This window comes from Sarcophilus harrisii, chromosome 1 (genome assembly GCF_902635505.1).
Source record: "Sarcophilus harrisii chromosome 1, mSarHar1.11, whole genome shotgun sequence".
In the NCBI taxonomy this organism is placed as follows: domain Eukaryota; kingdom Metazoa; phylum Chordata; class Mammalia; order Dasyuromorphia; family Dasyuridae; genus Sarcophilus; species Sarcophilus harrisii.
In genome coordinates this window covers 397,904,061-397,921,153 of record NC_045426.1, presented here as the reverse complement: position 1 = coordinate 397,921,153, position 17,093 = coordinate 397,904,061, and the positions used below count along the sequence as shown (strand labels likewise).

The 17,093-nt window shown below is 34.1% G+C and overlaps 1 protein-coding gene across 1 annotated transcript; it reads right to left on the bottom strand.

The window, feature by feature from the left end:
* Positions 1-145: 145 nt before the first annotated feature.
* CCT5 (chaperonin containing TCP1 subunit 5) lies at positions 146-16,988 on the bottom strand. The gene is made up of 11 exons (XM_031946121.1): positions 16,783-16,988; positions 12,892-12,952; positions 12,645-12,809; positions 10,654-10,852; positions 8,788-8,980; positions 8,549-8,698; positions 8,116-8,235; positions 6,285-6,470; positions 4,092-4,229; positions 2,840-3,020; positions 146-574 (listed from the first exon to the last, which is right to left on the bottom strand). The coding sequence occupies exons 1-11, from the start codon at positions 16,885-16,887 to the stop codon at positions 447-449; spliced, it is 1,626 nt and encodes a 541-aa protein (XP_031801981.1). The 5' UTR covers positions 16,888-16,988; the 3' UTR covers positions 146-446.
* Positions 16,989-17,093: the final 105 nt, after the last annotated feature.

Genomic DNA, 17,093 nt, shown 5'->3' with positions numbered 1-17,093 from the left:
TTTCCCCCAACAGTATATAATCTATGTCCATTTATCTAATCCCCTCATTAACAGTAGCCCCACTATAGGACCAGTTTTTACTATCTCACAATTCAATGTAAAATATATTTCACTTTCCTTTGTCTTCCATTTTTCATTTTCACAAATTTTCATTTAAATGATGTTACAAGTAACAAACTACTCTTAAAACTTGATGAGAAAGAGATAAAAGATCTAATTTAAGAGAGATCCCTTTAATTTAACAAATACAAATAAGTTTTTGTCTCTCAACAAATAGTTTTTGATACAAGCTATGGTTGTTAAACAGCTAATTTATTGTCTTTAGTATATAGCAATTACAGTGTCAAAAAAGGGAAAAAATAATAAATAGCTGTGATTGCAACACATGACTCCTGTTTATTAATTGCAGTAGTAAGCTTTACTACATTTTATTCCAACTTAAGTTTTCATTCTTCAGACTCTCCTGGTTTGCGGATATCATCAATCTTCAGAATCATCCTGACCATTTGTGTTGCAAGAGAAATCTGTTGTTTTTTGCCAATCAAAGTTTCCACAACATGTTGTTGTCTCATATCTGGAAAAACAAAAATACTGTGGATGTCACAAAACCACCTATAATTCAATATCAAAATTTTTTTCCAATTACTATAGTAAAAAACACTTTAATTCTGATAAATGCAAGATAAAATCAAACACATTGAAAAGAATGCAGTTAATAGTCCAAATGATCAAAAGAAAGAACATTTAGAGACCTTCTTTTACAGTCAATCTGTAATTTAGTCCTTGTTTATACACAGTAAGTGCAGGTTAATTCTTTTAAGTATACTATACATTTTTTTTGATGTCTTCCCTCCCCCCACCCCCAAGAATGGAAACGGTAAAATCACAATCACAATTTATTTCCTACTAAAGTCTCCAAGTCACAGAATTTAATAATCAGATTTTGCCACAGTTAGAATGGAAATGACTCCAAAAGATTACAAATGTGGTGTGGTCTGAGCACAGCAGAGTAGGATGATACAAGGATGATATCACCTGGACATGATTTTCTACTGATCTGAGATTGAACTAGTTTTGTTTTCTTTTTTAAGAAAATCAAAATTTGTTCATGTTAAATGTAGCTTTTTGTAAAACCCCACATTAGTTTTTTTTTTTTTTTTTTTTTTTACCATTTTCCTTCATTGTCAAACTTCTTGGAAAAGTTGTCTATTAGATACCTCCTTCTTCTTTACCATATATCCATACCATCTTGCAATCTGCCTTATTCACCCCCTAACTGAAACTGTTATCTCAAAGGTCACAAATGATTAAATTATCAAATCTAGTGGTTTAGTTTTTTCCCCCTTCCAGTCCTCATTCTCTAAGTTAATAATGTTAACTCTTGGCTCTAGAGACACTGAACACTCTTTTTAGTCTCCAGTATTTCTTATTCCCTAATTCCTTATTCAAGTGTTTAAAGGTGGTTAATGTTCTGTCCTGAATCCATGACCTTTTCCTCTTCCTACACTTTTTTCCCTTGGCAATCTCATTTACTCCTACAACTCAAATTATATCTAAACCATTGTGTCACATCTATATTCTATGACCAGCTCTTGAGCTCTAGACTGGCATCTGCAAATACTTTATGTGGCTTTCTACCTGCATAACATTTTAAACTAATCACATTCAAAACAGAATTTGTCTTTTCCTTTAAACTTGCTCTTTTTTTTTTTAAAAACTACATTATTTATGGCAGAACTACCACCCATCCAATCTTCAATGTTAATTATTATGCTATTATCTGTAACTTTATTTTTCATTGCCCAGTTACCCAATCTTACTGATGCTTGTTTCCTGTAACCTATTTTCCTCTTCCCTTCAATTTACCAAAATATATTTTAATTATTTCTCCCACTTGCCCCAAATAAATCGGCCCTTTGGATCACTGTTCAAGGTGGTTTGGCACAGTGAAAAAGAACACTAGATTTAGAAGCCGATAACTCTCTTGACTTTTATCTCTTTATTTGTAAAATGAGATTAAACTTGATGATTTCTGAGGTCCCTTCCAGATCTAAATCCTATGATTCAATATTTCTTCCACATACACATGCCTGGCCATATTCTACTCTTTATAAGTGTCAATGGCTTTTTTTTTTTTTAAATACCCCCAAGTAAACTTTAAAATTCTTTGCTTGGCATTCTAATTTGTTTAAAATCAGATCACACATTACTTTTTTTCAGTCTTATTTCATATTACTTCCCATTACATATTCCATGCTTTTGCTACGCGGGGTCAAGACCTCACAATTCTAGGCTCTAGCTCAAGCCATTCATCTAGAATGCTCTATCTAAAAGTTCAACATAAATGCCTGCTCTCTGGCCAAAGTCTTTTCCGATCTTTCCTTTACACTCAGATTCAAGAAAGCTATAATCTATATCTATGTACTTTATGCCATACTTTTCTGTACATTAGTTATCTGTGTCGAGAGTCTACCTAGCACCCCAAAGTCCCTAAATATGCTTTATTCTAAATTGTGCATGCTCCCTCCTCAGCCTCACAAAGTACTATGCATTTATAAATGTTAATGAAAATTTTTATATGTGAACTGCCAAGTAGTACACAACTAAATAATACATAGAGATTATTACCTAAGAACTAGGCATGAAAAAGAACCTATCAAAATACAGTAATTATTGACAGTTTCAGAGGTATCAACTTTAATTCTGCTAATTTTTCAAATGGATCAGTCCCTCTACAAAATTCCAAAATTAAAAGGCAGATTTACAAAAATAAAAAATATATTCCAACTATTCAATTTAAACCAAATTAAAATATCACAAACATAACAAAATCCCTTACCATTTGTACCCTTATGCAAGCAGTCAATACCAAGGGCAGGATTCATTTCTTTCACCTGTCTGGCTCGTACATCAGTCATAGTTTGGATGGGATTCATACCACTATTTTCAGAAAGGGCCATGGGAATGACTTCTAATGCATCTGCAAAAGCTCTCATAGCATACTGCTCCAAAGAAGGACACTGAAATTCAACACATAAGATTTTATTAAATTTGACAGCAGAAAAATAAAACTGACTAAATAAAGCAACTAACATTCACTTAAGAGGAAGGGGAAAAAGCCGTTTAAGAATCTATCATGTGGGGGAAGCTAGGTGGCAACAGTGTATAGGGCACCAGTCCTGAAGCTAGAAGGACCCGAGTTGAAATCTAGCCTCAAATATTTAATACTTCCTAGCTGTGTGATCCTGGGCAAGTCACTTAACCCTAATTGCCTCATCAAAAACAAAAAACAAAAACAGTTCTTCATATCCCAGGAGTTTACAGATGTTAATTCACATTATTGTGAATGTAGATGCTATTAGTTTCCTTTTATAATAGAGGGAACTAAGGCAAACAGAGGTTAAGTGACTTGTCCAAGTCACAAAGTTATTGTGTCTGAGATGGAATTTGAACCCAGGTCTTCCTGAATCAATTATCTATTGTGCCACTTTGCTGCCTGAATGAGACAATCTGCCACATCCTGACAGAATATAACTTCCTTGACAATAGGGGCTGTTTTGTTTTTTTTCTCCAGTGCTTAGTAGGTGCTTAACAAATACTTGTTGATTGCTTAATGTTAAATAGTTCATGGAAAACATATTAGACAAATAAAAGTTACAAAAGCAATTAGTTTCACAAGAAGGGATATTCATGTCCCCTAAATAAGTGATACAATAATGAATGCAGGCAGAAAGCTCAAGGAATTAAAAGTCACCAGAGCTCAAGTTCTAGCTCAGAATGTGGCTGATTCTTCAAAATATGACCTGGGAAGGGAAATGCATAATATACAAATGCTAAGTGTATATTAAATACATGGATCCACTCAATTCCACTATTGGACTAAAGATTCTTACTCATTATAGATGAGTAAGAAATTAATAGCATTTTGTTTAACCAAATAACTAGGGATGAGGTTTTAGTGTTTTTTTAAATTACCATATAAATAGTAGCTCTATTTCACAAGCAGCTTCAAGTTATACAAAGCATGGAAGTGTCAAATTTTTAAATAAAAAAGTCCAACATAAAAACACGTTGCTAATACTTTCATTTACCTTATCAGCTTCTTCACTAACAGCTAAAGCACAAGATATTTCAGCAGCACCACCTCCATATACTACACGATTATCACGAACTAGGTTTCTGATTACACAGAGAGCATCATGAAGAGATCTTTTTGCTTCTTCAATTATCTGGAAGAAAAATATTTTAAATTAAGTTAATTTTAACCAATGCCTATACGACTAAATATAGATTAAAACAAAGATGTCAAATACCTAACCCATTGTTTAAACAACAGAACCACTTCTAATATTAAAAAGTACTTGTCAACAGAACTTTTTACAAAAACTGTTCACCAATTTCTATCATAAGCATGTGAATAGGTATTACTTCCACATCATGGTTGGACACCCCAACACCTGGAAATTGTCTTAAAATTTTTTGGCCCTTTATACTAGAGTAGAAGTTTGAATTATTAAGGAATTAAAAGATAAAATTATGCTGATATTACAACAATACTATACATATATTTTATTCACATTTGATTTCTTCTGCTGACTCATGACATATCAAAACTACAATGGGGAAAGTCACAATCTGAAAGAAACAACTGTACAATTTACTACCACCACCCCAAATTTGTTTTAAAATTACTTTTCTAGTACTAATAGTTCATAAGTTTTAGCCAATTCTAATCTCAATTGTCTACATTTTTAAGATAGCAAGCTAATGCTAGAAGTGCAATCTATAGTCAGTGAATGGAACAGAACAGAACTGCCACACAAGAATTAAATCACAGTTTCTTCATCTTTCCTGTCCTGAAGTCACAAGTCCCAGAGGTTGGTTGCAATACCATAGAAGACACTCTGTTACTGCCTATAAGTCATGTTTTATCAATGAGCAGAAGCTAATAGCATCATGTGGGAGTTTCATCAGGTGGGGGAAAACCCTTTTACTGGAAGAAATAGCCTGTTATATATATAACATGAAATTGTATGACCCTAAAATTTTGATATTCCAAGATGATATATTTTAACCTAGCAATGCAGGTTAAAGAAAAAAAAAGTTTTAACTACAGAAATTTTGTGAACTATTTAAAAACTCAAAACACACATACTCTGAATACCAATTAAGCACACACACTGGAAAACAGTGTAAGGGAAGGAGGCCTCAGTGTAGTTTTTTCTTTTTTTTTTTTTTTTTAAACTTTTCTCCCATTATAGCTTAAGTAGAAAGCTTTAGAATGTTTGGGACTCAGGAGTAAAAAAAGGAGAAAAACAACCACATCAAGTACAAATAGTGACTTATTTATAAGCACCTCAATTTAAGCCATCAAATGAACTGTATTCATTTAAGACATTAGGCAAACTGTATATTTATTAAAGTGGCTATGTAACATGATCTTAGGCAATATTCCACAGTCCTGTTAAAGTTTTACCTCATATCCATTAAATTGGTAAACATGGAAAAGGGGAAAGGGCTGTGGAAAGATAGGCAAACAAACACAATGTTTATGGAAAACAATGAAATTAAGTTAAAAAGTAGTGTCTGAAATATCCATACTCTTTACTCCTTAGATGTCTCTAACACTAAAGTCAATGATGAAAAGGAACCAAAGTAGATAGGGATAAGTGAAAGGCTAAGCAAACTGTGGTAAAGAAATGAAGAATATTGAGAGTCAGGGAAAAACATATTGACTAACGCAAAGTGAACTAAGCAGAACCAAGAAAATAATATATGTAATGACAAGGTAAATGAAAATTACATACAAACATACAAAAGGGTCAAAACTGCCATCATTAAGAAAATGAACACCTTATGGGCAGAGAGGTGGCAGAGTGGGTAGAACACCAGCCTTTTCAGGTCAGGAGGACCTGAGTTCAAATCCAGCCACATCACTAGCTTGTATGATCCTAGGTAAATCACTTAAACCCAACTGCCTTAAAAAAAACAACAACAAAAACAACACATCCTTTCCTTCCCTATAGAAGTTTCAATTGTTGATATATATAGTTAATATGGTTTTTTAGTTTTCTTTAACTTTTAATTTTTTCTTCTTTGTTACAAAGGATAATGCTCTGGGGAAGGGAGAGGAGAGATATATTCACAAATGAAGGCAATAATATAAAATCAAAATCTATAAAAGAATATTTAACTTTCTATGTTGGTAAAGCAGTAGTTACTAACAAATTTACTTATGCATTTCAATTATGCCAAATTCAGATGTTAACTTGACAATTCCTTACCATTTTATTTCCTCCTCTAATGAATATGGTCACAGCCCTGGAATTCTTACATTTCTCTATAACAAGCATTTTGTCTTTGGTTGTTCCAAATGAGATCTCTTTTACCAGACCAGCAAAACCAAGTTTCTCAGGTGTGAGTTCAGAGAAGCGTGGAACAATGCGCCCTCCTGTTGCAATGGCAATCAGCTAAAAAATAAAGGGAAATTTTTTTTTTATGAACTTAGAAGTCAAAATCTGAATCTTAGCACCCATTTCATACCCTTTCCATTTCCCTATTTTACGACTGACCCTTCAGAAGGTGACCACACAATACTGCATCTTTGCTTCATTTGCAATGCCACTTATATGCTCTGAACTGTCCTGTCTTTTCCCATTCTCCCCCCTTCCCCCCCCAATCCTTTGATAGTTATCCTTCCTATGGATCACTTACGCTCCTTTGGTAATACTCTAGTTTCTAGGCCCATTCTTTAGAATATTACAGCTTGACAGTACCTGCTAGTGCTTGCACTCTACTGGCATGTCTTTCAAGAATAGGCATCATGGGGCAGTTAGATGGCACAATGGATAAGAGCACTAGCCAGGAAGTCAGGAGGACCCTAGTTCAAATCCAGTCTCAGACTTCCTAGCTATGTGACCCTGGGCAAGTCACATAGCTTCAATTGCCTCAGCCCCCTCCCCTCAAAAACAAAACAACAACAAAAAAAACACAGTATTGTTCTCCATGCTAAAACGAACTATTGGAATAGAATTTGAGAGAATCAAGAAATGGCAATGGCCTCAGAAAACTGTGAAACACACATGGTGAATGTTAAGAGGCTGAAGATTTTATTAATGATGAATTATGATTGAAACAGCATGAAATAATTTTGGAAGAGACATCAGATGCTAAGTATTTCAATCCCCCTCTCTTCCAGAGGTTCTACTACATTTCTGACAAACAGGCATCTAACTTTTTACTTGACGGTTTTAAGGATTTGCGATTATGATTACAAATTATGGAGGCAGAAGAAATTCTCCAATACTACCTCCAAATTTGTAACTGCACCTTTTGTATCATGATGGAAAATTGTGAGCTCTTTCAACTAGTAACTTCATAAAAAATTTCTATACCTTTTATAATTGCAAAATAAAAGGCTGCTTTGTGAAAGGACCTCCTTTTCACTCCTTTCTCCCTCTAGGCTGTTTAATATTCGTTCTCATAATTCCCATACTTACAGCTAATAAACTGGATTAATTTAAGCTTCAAATTGATGAGAAAGGAGCAGATAAATTACAATTAAAACATCATGGAATAGATTTAGATTACCACCTCTACCCTTCAATACTACCAGCATGGATTTTGTCACATTAGCAAAGGCTACGTAAAAGCTAGAATAGCAATGGAGCACTAATAGATTAAAGTAAAGAGCTGGACAATTTGAAATCTTGAGAAATTATGAGAACAAAAGGAAGAAGTTTAATATGCTAGGAATACAGTCTATGGGTATCAAGGATTTAATGGGAAAACAGGAAGAATTGCAGAGGATGAAAGAAAAGCATTTAAACCTACATTGGTGGAAGAAATACCCACATTATGAAATCATGGATCTGAGTATCAATTATAATCTTCCCTTTAAACCATGAAGATGAAATGTACAAGAAAAATTACAGCTTCTTTGAAAAAAAAAAAAAAAAAGCTAGCCTCCTTGTGATGACTGTATTTTATCACAGACATAGATAGAAAGTCAACCATATAAATCAAGCAACTGATGAAGAAACAAGTAAGCAAAATAGTTATGTCTAGGAAGTCTCTAGAATAAGAAATTAGATAAATATCTAAGATAGAACTTACTTCAATTTCAGGTCCTCCTACCCAACGGACAGCAGGTAATTTATTCTGAAGGAGTAAATGATTTGCTTCATCATCAAAACCCCACTGGCAAATGGCTAGGTTTGCACCTGTGAGTTTAATCTGAAAAAGAAAAAAAAAAAAATCCAATGTAAAACACACAACACACACAATCAAGACAATATATAGCTTATAATTTTGTGTTCTTTAAAGCCAAGTACTATTTTAACACTTAACTAAAAACCATTCTTCAAGGAGTAGAAACAACCCTACTGATTTCCCTGTCATTATCAACCTCTTATCAACAAAGATCATATTTAGAAATCTTAAATTACACAGAATGTTCTATCAAAATAGATTAATGCTTAAAGAGACTAAGACAACACAATACTTAGGCTTCCTTTATGTACGTAGTCAAAATCACAGTAAGACTCACTTGTTCAATCATCTCTTCAAACTTTTCCTTTTCATACTTCTGCAGGGCCTTGTAATCTTCTACAGAAGTAACATCAAGCTTATGTTTAGTTTTTGGTTTGGGTGGCTCAAATGGACATGTTAAAATTGCAATTTTAGCATTTTTTACTTCCTATAAGGGGAAAAAAAACACTTTTTAAAAGATAATTTAAAGAATTAAAAAATATTATGCAACAAAAGGAAAAAGGGGAAATTACTTACTTTAGGCATTTGTGGATGACTAAAATCCTTATCTACAATTACTCCCTTAATAAGCTGAGTGTCTTCAAGTCTTCCTCCTACTTTGCCTTCTACTTTGATAAGTTCAAAGTCAACATCTCTCCGTTCCATATCAGCTACTGTCAGGACAGCATTTACAGCAATTTCAGCCATTTGTTGGTGGCAGCTGTTAACTCTGATTGGAAAAAAAAAAAAAAATCCACAACACTTTAGGAATATCTTTGAAATATATTTAGTAAATTATCAAAAGATGCATAAAAAGTCTTATACAATGTCTTTTTCCAAGTTCCCTATATTAATGACATCGCTGCTTCCATTTGTTACAATGCTGAAAATAATTGCATCAAGAAAAAGTTAAAGCAATAATCCCTGACAACAAAGGATTGTAAAATCTGAATATGTAATTATTTGCCTTTCTTTACTACAATGTCAATAAAACTTAAGAGAAAATGGAAAAATACATACCTTTTATAATAACATCAAATGTGTCAAATTGGTATTAGTTTCATAAGAACTTTAAAAGATTTTTGGAGGAAATGAAGAATCCTATAATCCCAATTAGATGAATATCACCTATTCATAGTTATTTTAAAGTGTAAAACTGTCAACATTTCCCCTAAATTAATTTTTAAGTTTAATATAAATCCAACAAATTACATATTACTGCACTACTTTATAGAGAAAACTAACACACTTCATTTAAAAAAAAAAAAAAAAAGTCAGGCAAGAATACCAAGAGAAATCCCTGGAAAGAATTGAAGGAAAACTTGCCCAGAGATCCCTAAATAAATTTCAAAATTTGGCTAAGGGAGGAAGGCATGAAAAGGCAGGTTAGTTCAGATTTATCATTTGGTCATTTGTCAGTAGCGTCAGACTCTTGTAATTCCCATTTAGATTTTCTTGGCAAAGATATTGGAGTTTGCAATTTTCTTTTCCAACTCATTTTACAAATAAGGAATTAAAGCAAACAGGGCTAAATGACTTGCTTGTGGTCAGTTAGTATCTGCTGGATCTCAACACAGATCTTAACTTTAAGACTGACACTCTACCCACCAAACCATCTACCTGCCTGTTGTCAGATTAGACATCCTAGTAATATGATTAACAAATGATTATTGACTGAAATGCATAAAAGAATTCTAAATGTTATGTTTGAAAACCCAAAAAATGGTTATTTTAAAGGTTATAGCAAAGTCCAATATCCATTGTCTAAAATTTTATCCGTTCAGGATACTTCTTGGAATATATATATGGAAAGAACAGAAGCTATGCTGGCTAATAAGCAAAATTAAGTTTTACAAAATTGAATTTTTACTTCACAAATAAGTATCATAAGTTATATCATAAGTTCATAAGTTATCATAAGTTATAAGTAGTAATTATATTGGAGCTTAAATGCACTGATCATTTCTCATCATGCATGGGCTGCTAGCCATGACTAAATCTAATCAAAATATGAAACACAAATAAGGTTTCAAACTTCAAGGCAAAATTTTTCTTTTTTGATGAAGCAATTGGAGCTAAGTGACTTGGTCCAGGGTCACACAACCTAGTGGGTGTCAACCGTGTGGATTTGAACTTGAGCCCTCCTGATTTCAGGTCCAGCATTCTATCCACTGTATTATCTAACTGCCCTGACAAAAAGTTTCTATACAAACAAATGGAAAATATTAGTTATGAAAAACTACATTAAGTCCCCACCAAGGACTTTTTAAATAAAACTGTATTTCTAAATTATTTGTCCTCTTATGGTAAACTTCAGCTTAGTTTTCCCCAGCAAATATATTTATTTTTAAAGGTGGCACACAATCAATACAAATACTGATGATGTTTTCACTATTAACTTACACTTTAGAACCAAGAGTTGTTTTTGCAGTTTGGATAAGAGGTTCAGTGTTATGAACATCAACTGGAAAACTATCACTGATTTTGTCCAAATGTTCAATGGCAATTCGAGCAGCCTGTTCATAACCATCTGCTATTCTGATTGGATGAATACCACGATCCAGGAGTTGTTCAGCTTCTTCTAGCAATGCACCAGCCAGAACTGTGAAACAGAAAAAACAATGTAAAAACGTAGTAGTGAGCTATTTAAATTTTAATAAGCATTTTATTTCTGAATTTATTGTATATAATTTTTGTAGGAAGGCAATTTGGTGTAACGGCAAGTGTCCTAAAATTGGTGGTCGTTAAGATGTTCTGTCAGACAAACTCTTTTAAGTTTCTGTAAATCTCAGTTATCTGATTATAGAGATGTTCCACTAATAGTAAAGTAAGATTAAACATAAGGGAGTAGATGAAATCACCAAAAGAGAGCAAAAGATGATAATGCATCGAGACATCCACCCTTAAGATAATTAAGTGTTATCCCAGATCTCATGGAGCTTACAATTTAGCAAAGGCCTAGGGCAACCACCATTTACAACTCTCCTGCCTCATGTGGTTCTTCGGACTTTGCCAAAATGGCCACAGAATTGGTCTCTTTTCTTTAAGTGTAATTTCTTTCTTAAAATGAAAACTCTTAATTGATACTTTAATAGTTCCTTTGACTCATTGTTGTATATCTTTAATGATTACAAAAATTTTCCTTTCATTAAACTGAAATCTTTCTCCCTGTATGTAATTCCTTCCACTAGTCTTGGATCTACTTCCAAGAACAAGAGTTCATAATGCCTTTTCTCTTATGGACAACTAGGATTATCTGGTGAATGTTATGGATGCTTTCTCAGAATGTTTTTGTATACATAAAATAAAATATAAGGCTACAAAGGAATACAATTTTGTTAAAATATAGTCAACAACAACAAAAGCACACACACACACACACACACAAAAAGAAACAAAAAAAAAATTATAGATGCCAGGTTAAGGAACCCTGTTGTAGAGAAATAAAGAACAAGCCTATCTCTTGCAAGTATTTTGAGACAAACATTTTGCCTTCATTTCCAATTACATATCTTTAGTTCTTCCAAATTTCCCCATAATACACTTTCCAGACTATCACCATCCCGGGCACTGTCCTTTGAATGTACCTATTTTGCCTGAAAAAATGGTAAATAATCCAGATACATTGCTTCCTAAAACTTAACTACACTTCAATTAATTCAAGTCTATTAGTACTAATTTTTAAAACAACTTGGCAACAACTTTGATTCATGCTTATTCATGTCCTTACACGAACAGTTCTGTGCAACTTATTTCTGAGCCTCAATCTATATGGTTTAAAATTTAAAAGACCAATGTTTTTGGACCATTCTTTTGAAATAAACTCATGTAATCTAGAAATTTAACAGATATGGCGTATTTTTTTATCTAAGAAACTGAAAAAAATAAGGCAAAGAATGCTATAATAGTTATTTAGTACTGACCAACCCCAAGATATTAATCAACTGATGCAGTAAAAAAAGTGCCGGACCTTGTTTCAGAGGACTTGCACTAAAAATATGGCTATGCTACACCTATGATATGCCTCTCAGCATGAATATTATGCATAACATGAAAAAGCATTATGGCACATAATAGACTAAGTCAAGAAGACTTAATAATTGTGTAGCCACCTTTATGTTTCTTACTCCACAAATGGGTCAGATAATATTATTAGGGACAATAATGCTATTCTGTAAGTTTAGCTCAAGGGCTGTTTGTGAGAGTCAAATAAAAAAATCTACATAAATCACTTCGCAAATTTCAAAGTTATTAGGGAAAAAAAAATTAGTTGATTTGACCAGTCGACTTTTGGTGAATATGGTTTTCATTTGATTAGAAAGTTAGTGTGGTTAAGAATAAAAACTACTACCCCTAATTTCTCATTCTGCTTACTTTTAGATTTTTTTTCTTACCGACTACTCCTGTAGTCCCATCTCCAATCTCATCATCTTGTGATTTGGAAAGTTCAACCATCAGTTTAGCAATCTGATGATCGACATCCATCATGCTTAAAATGGTGGCACCGTCATTAGTTACAGTCACATCACCATCCTTATCCACCATCATTTTGTCAAGCCCTTAAAAAAAAAAATGTAAAATGGTTTAGAGATTTGAAGTTCAGCAAATAAAACTCATCAAAATTAAAAGCTGGAATCTTACCATTAGGTCCAAGTGATGTTCTCATTGTATTTGATACAGCCTTTGCTGCCATTATGTGAGACTAAATGAAACAAACATAAGAAATTAGTTTGAAACTGGTTCATGTTGTTAGCAGGAAAAAAACCCTCAACATTACAAAAGGAGGGAACTTACAGTCATTATTGCATAATTTAACATTGATATTCAATAGCTTGTAAGAGCTCTGCAATTTTGAACTATTATTTTAATATGTTTATTTTGCTTCCTCTATTTTAATAAATTCTCAATCTTATGACTCCTTTTATCTCTAATAGTACCCACTTACAATAAATGTTTCATACTTATCAAACTGCAGAGGCTCAACAAAATATACTAGCTTAAAAAAAAAAATCACTATTTGGTCAATAGTACTTCGATTACCAATCACCTAAGTTTGGAAACTTCCAAACAAACTCCGACTCTTACCACATCTACTGACCAAATCATGACTGCTAGTCTTTCTTGTAACTTATATCCATTTAGGATCTTAGTTTAAGCACTTATTACATAATACTATATTATTGCTAATAATTTCCTTGCTTTTCTCCCTTCAAATTTTCCTAAAATTAGGTTATTTTTCCTGAAAATAAGTTTTGATCTTTGAAGACTTTGACCTGAGAAATAACACCTTCCACGACAAATCCAAACTCTCACAATGTAGTTTTCATTTTCCTTTCCTATATTCTCTCCTATAGCCTACCTCTTGTCCTCAATTTAACATCCCTTCTATTTTCTCTCCTGCTTTTGTTAGTGACACACCATCTACCTAGAAAAACTGCACTATTTGATCTCTTCAGCCATTTTTCAAAGCTAAGTTAAAAAATAATTACCTTTAGATAGAGTTTTAGGATTCCAAGTCAGAAATGATCTTTACCACTTCTGAACTGCTATTTCTTCACTTATGCTGTTGCCTATGGCATTGCTGCTTCCCTCTTTCCCAACCATCTTATGGGCCTTTTATGGGCCACATTCTTGGTTTTTCTTTTTACCCCACAGATAGCAAATGCATTAGATAAACACAGGCAAGGTGACAACCATTCCTCCAGATCACAGATTCTTAATTTTTTTTTTTTTTTTTTTTTGTGGAGACCACGGGCTCCTCTAGTTGCCTGGTCAATGTTAAGAATTCTTTCTCAGAAATGAAAAAAAAATAGTGCATTTCAATTAGATCTTGGGAAAAAAAAAAAAAACACACTCTCCCCCAAGTCAACAAATATCTATTAAGCCAAGTCCGCTCCCTTTAAAAAAAAAGGGGGGGGGGGGAGGGGAATATAGAAGACCAAAAAAAGAAACAAAAACAAAAACAAATCAAAACCAACTGCTATTCCCGATCTCAAGGAACTCAAAATCAAATGGAGGAGACAAAGGCAAATAATTATGTACAAATAAAATATGGTCAAGAAAAACTCAAGATCATCTTAGAAGGAAGGTCCTTAGACTGAGGAGGATTAGGAAAGACCTTTTGTAAAAAGGTGGGGCTTTAGCTAAGGAAGACAGATAATGAGGCTAAGAAGAGTCCCAGGAATAGGGAACCAGTAAAAATACCAGAATTTGGGAGACAAATAGTATTTTTTTTTGCGGAACAGCAAGGAGACCAGTTTCCCTGTATTAAATATGTAATTATTTCCCACATCCAAGATTCCTAGTTAAGAACTCTTGCTCTCATTTGATTTCAGGAGCCCCTTACAATCTTAAAAATGAACTTTCCTCCCCTAGCTTTTGTTATATGGGTTACCATCTATTCATATTTACTCATTAGTAATTTTAACATCTTAGTATTATAATTAAAAGTTTTGACTTTGTGGACAATCTTTTAGGGATGTGCAGGATGAGTCCAGAGACTGGGACCACACTTTTGAGAACATACCTATACAGATTATGTCCTTACCCTCAAAAGGTTGTGGTTGTAAAATAATTGAGGCAGTGATTATTAAAGATCCAGGTATCCAACTCCTTCAAAAAAGAAGTCAGTGATAAATTAAGCTATTTTTATTTCTTATCTATTCCAATCTTTTTTGGAAAAAAGTAAACTCCTTAGCTTTTTACCTAGGTACAGGTATTTATAAGGAGCAGAGAAAGATAAATAAGGTCATTACTCTCACATCATTAAATAAAGAACATCTTGTACTAAGAAGGAGCAATCTGAATGATGTTCTAAAGTTTTGGATCATCCCTCTTTTCTAGTTAGCATCTAGTTAAGTCTGAGAAATTTGCCTACATCTTATTGTTCAATTGCTTACAAATCTTTGGGCTTGTTTTTGGCAAAAATACTTAAGTGTCTTGTCATTTTCTTCTCCAGCTGTTTTACAGGAGAAACTGAGGCTAACAGGATTAAGTAACCTGCCCAGACTCACATAACTGCTAAGATTGGAAGGCCAAATTTAATTTTGGTATTCCTGACTCCAGGCTTGGAACTCTACTGAGCCACCTAGCCTAGCTGCCCTGTTAATTGATATTAGATGAAAACTGAAATTTATGCTAGAATAATAATAATTTACTTCAACATTTGTTCATTTAATTAATGGCTTATTCAATTATCAAAATACATGAAATTAATACCCTAAAATTTATCTTATTTATCATTATTTTATGTGTCTACTTCATTTTGTATCTGCTTCCCCCATGAATTTCTAACTTAGGAAGATGAATTCTGACTTCAAGTCCAGCACCCTATCTACTGTACCACTTAGCCAACATTATTTAATGCCTCACAGCTCCAACAGATTAGGTACCTAGAATATCAGGCTACCCAATCAAAAGTCAACAGGATCCAAAAGTATTGTTAGAACTGAAGATAAGATGTCAATGTATACAGGTTGAAAGCCAGTAAAAACTATGGAAACACAGATAACAATTCTTAAAATATATCTTATTTAAAAAACAAGAACATTTTCTCAAGCTTCTACTTCACAATGGAATGTCTAAGTTAACCACTTTCACTTAAAAGAATATCACCATTTCTTTTGATCAAAAACCATCTTCAAAAGAAAATTAAAACAAAACAAAAATCCTAAGTCCAGAATTATTCAACAGGGGTTTTTTAAAGTAAGGTTATGCTATGGCACAGGTAACTTGAACTCAACCCTTCCTGAAAAAACCTCCCATTATGGTCCAGTCTTTCTAACTAGTCTACTACTTGTTCCTCAAAGATGCTCTTTATTACTTTCCTGACTTAAGTTTATGTTCTCCCCACCCCTTGTTGAAATCCAACCTGTTCTTTAAATGCTCCAAGTCAAAATTTACTTCTATGAGGTCTCTCCTTATCACACCTGACAAGAAGAGGCTATTAAATCCTGTAGCCAGGAAACATGCAGAATGTATCACATTATTAGTAGTAGATACTTTATAAACACAGGGTGTTGTACAATTGTACATTAATGGGATCCAGGGGAGGATACCTAGAAGCTATCGTTCCAATTAAATAATTTACCTATGGAATAGCCAATCCACAATTAAACATGCTTAAGCTGCGAGTACTCTGAAGAGAATATAAAAATACAAAAACTGGGTCGGCGGAAGGGCCCAAGTCCCCTGGACGTAAGTGCTCTTCTGTTTTAGACACAATCTAGTAAAGTAAGGATTTACAAATTGCCCCACCCACAGGAAACTCAGGTTAACAATTATAGTCTCGGTACTTAGAAGGCCCAGAGAAATTCTTTTTTCCGGAGATCGGGAATTGGGGGGGAAGTAGGGGTGCCACACGTGTGCCTTAGTGGGGTAGGGAGATCAATAGGAACCGGGGAACAGGAGGATTTCTCGGTCTTTCCCAAAAGCACATGGCGGAACCCTTCCTCAACCATCGCGCGTGCGCAAGGGCTACCAGGTCCCGGGGCCTCCCGTTCTTCGGAGGCCAACGACTCCGGGATCCGTTACCTTGAGGGCCTCCAGTCCCATAAGGCGAGACTTGCGCTCTTGGTCCTTGATGATGAGGAAAGGACGGCCATATTCGTCGAATGCCAGAGTCCCCATAGAAGACATGGTGGAGTTTGCAGGGATCCCTCCCAGCAACCAGCAGAGACGAGCTAAGCAAGAGGGAAAACTACCGCTTGTTCTCGCGACTGACGGCGTTTCAGAACTTCGCGCAGGCGCAGTTGACGCTGGGACTTATTTTTTTTTCAGATCGAGACTAATTACACACCCGACAGCACTTTCTGGAATCGGCAGCCCTCGGAGAAAACCATTAT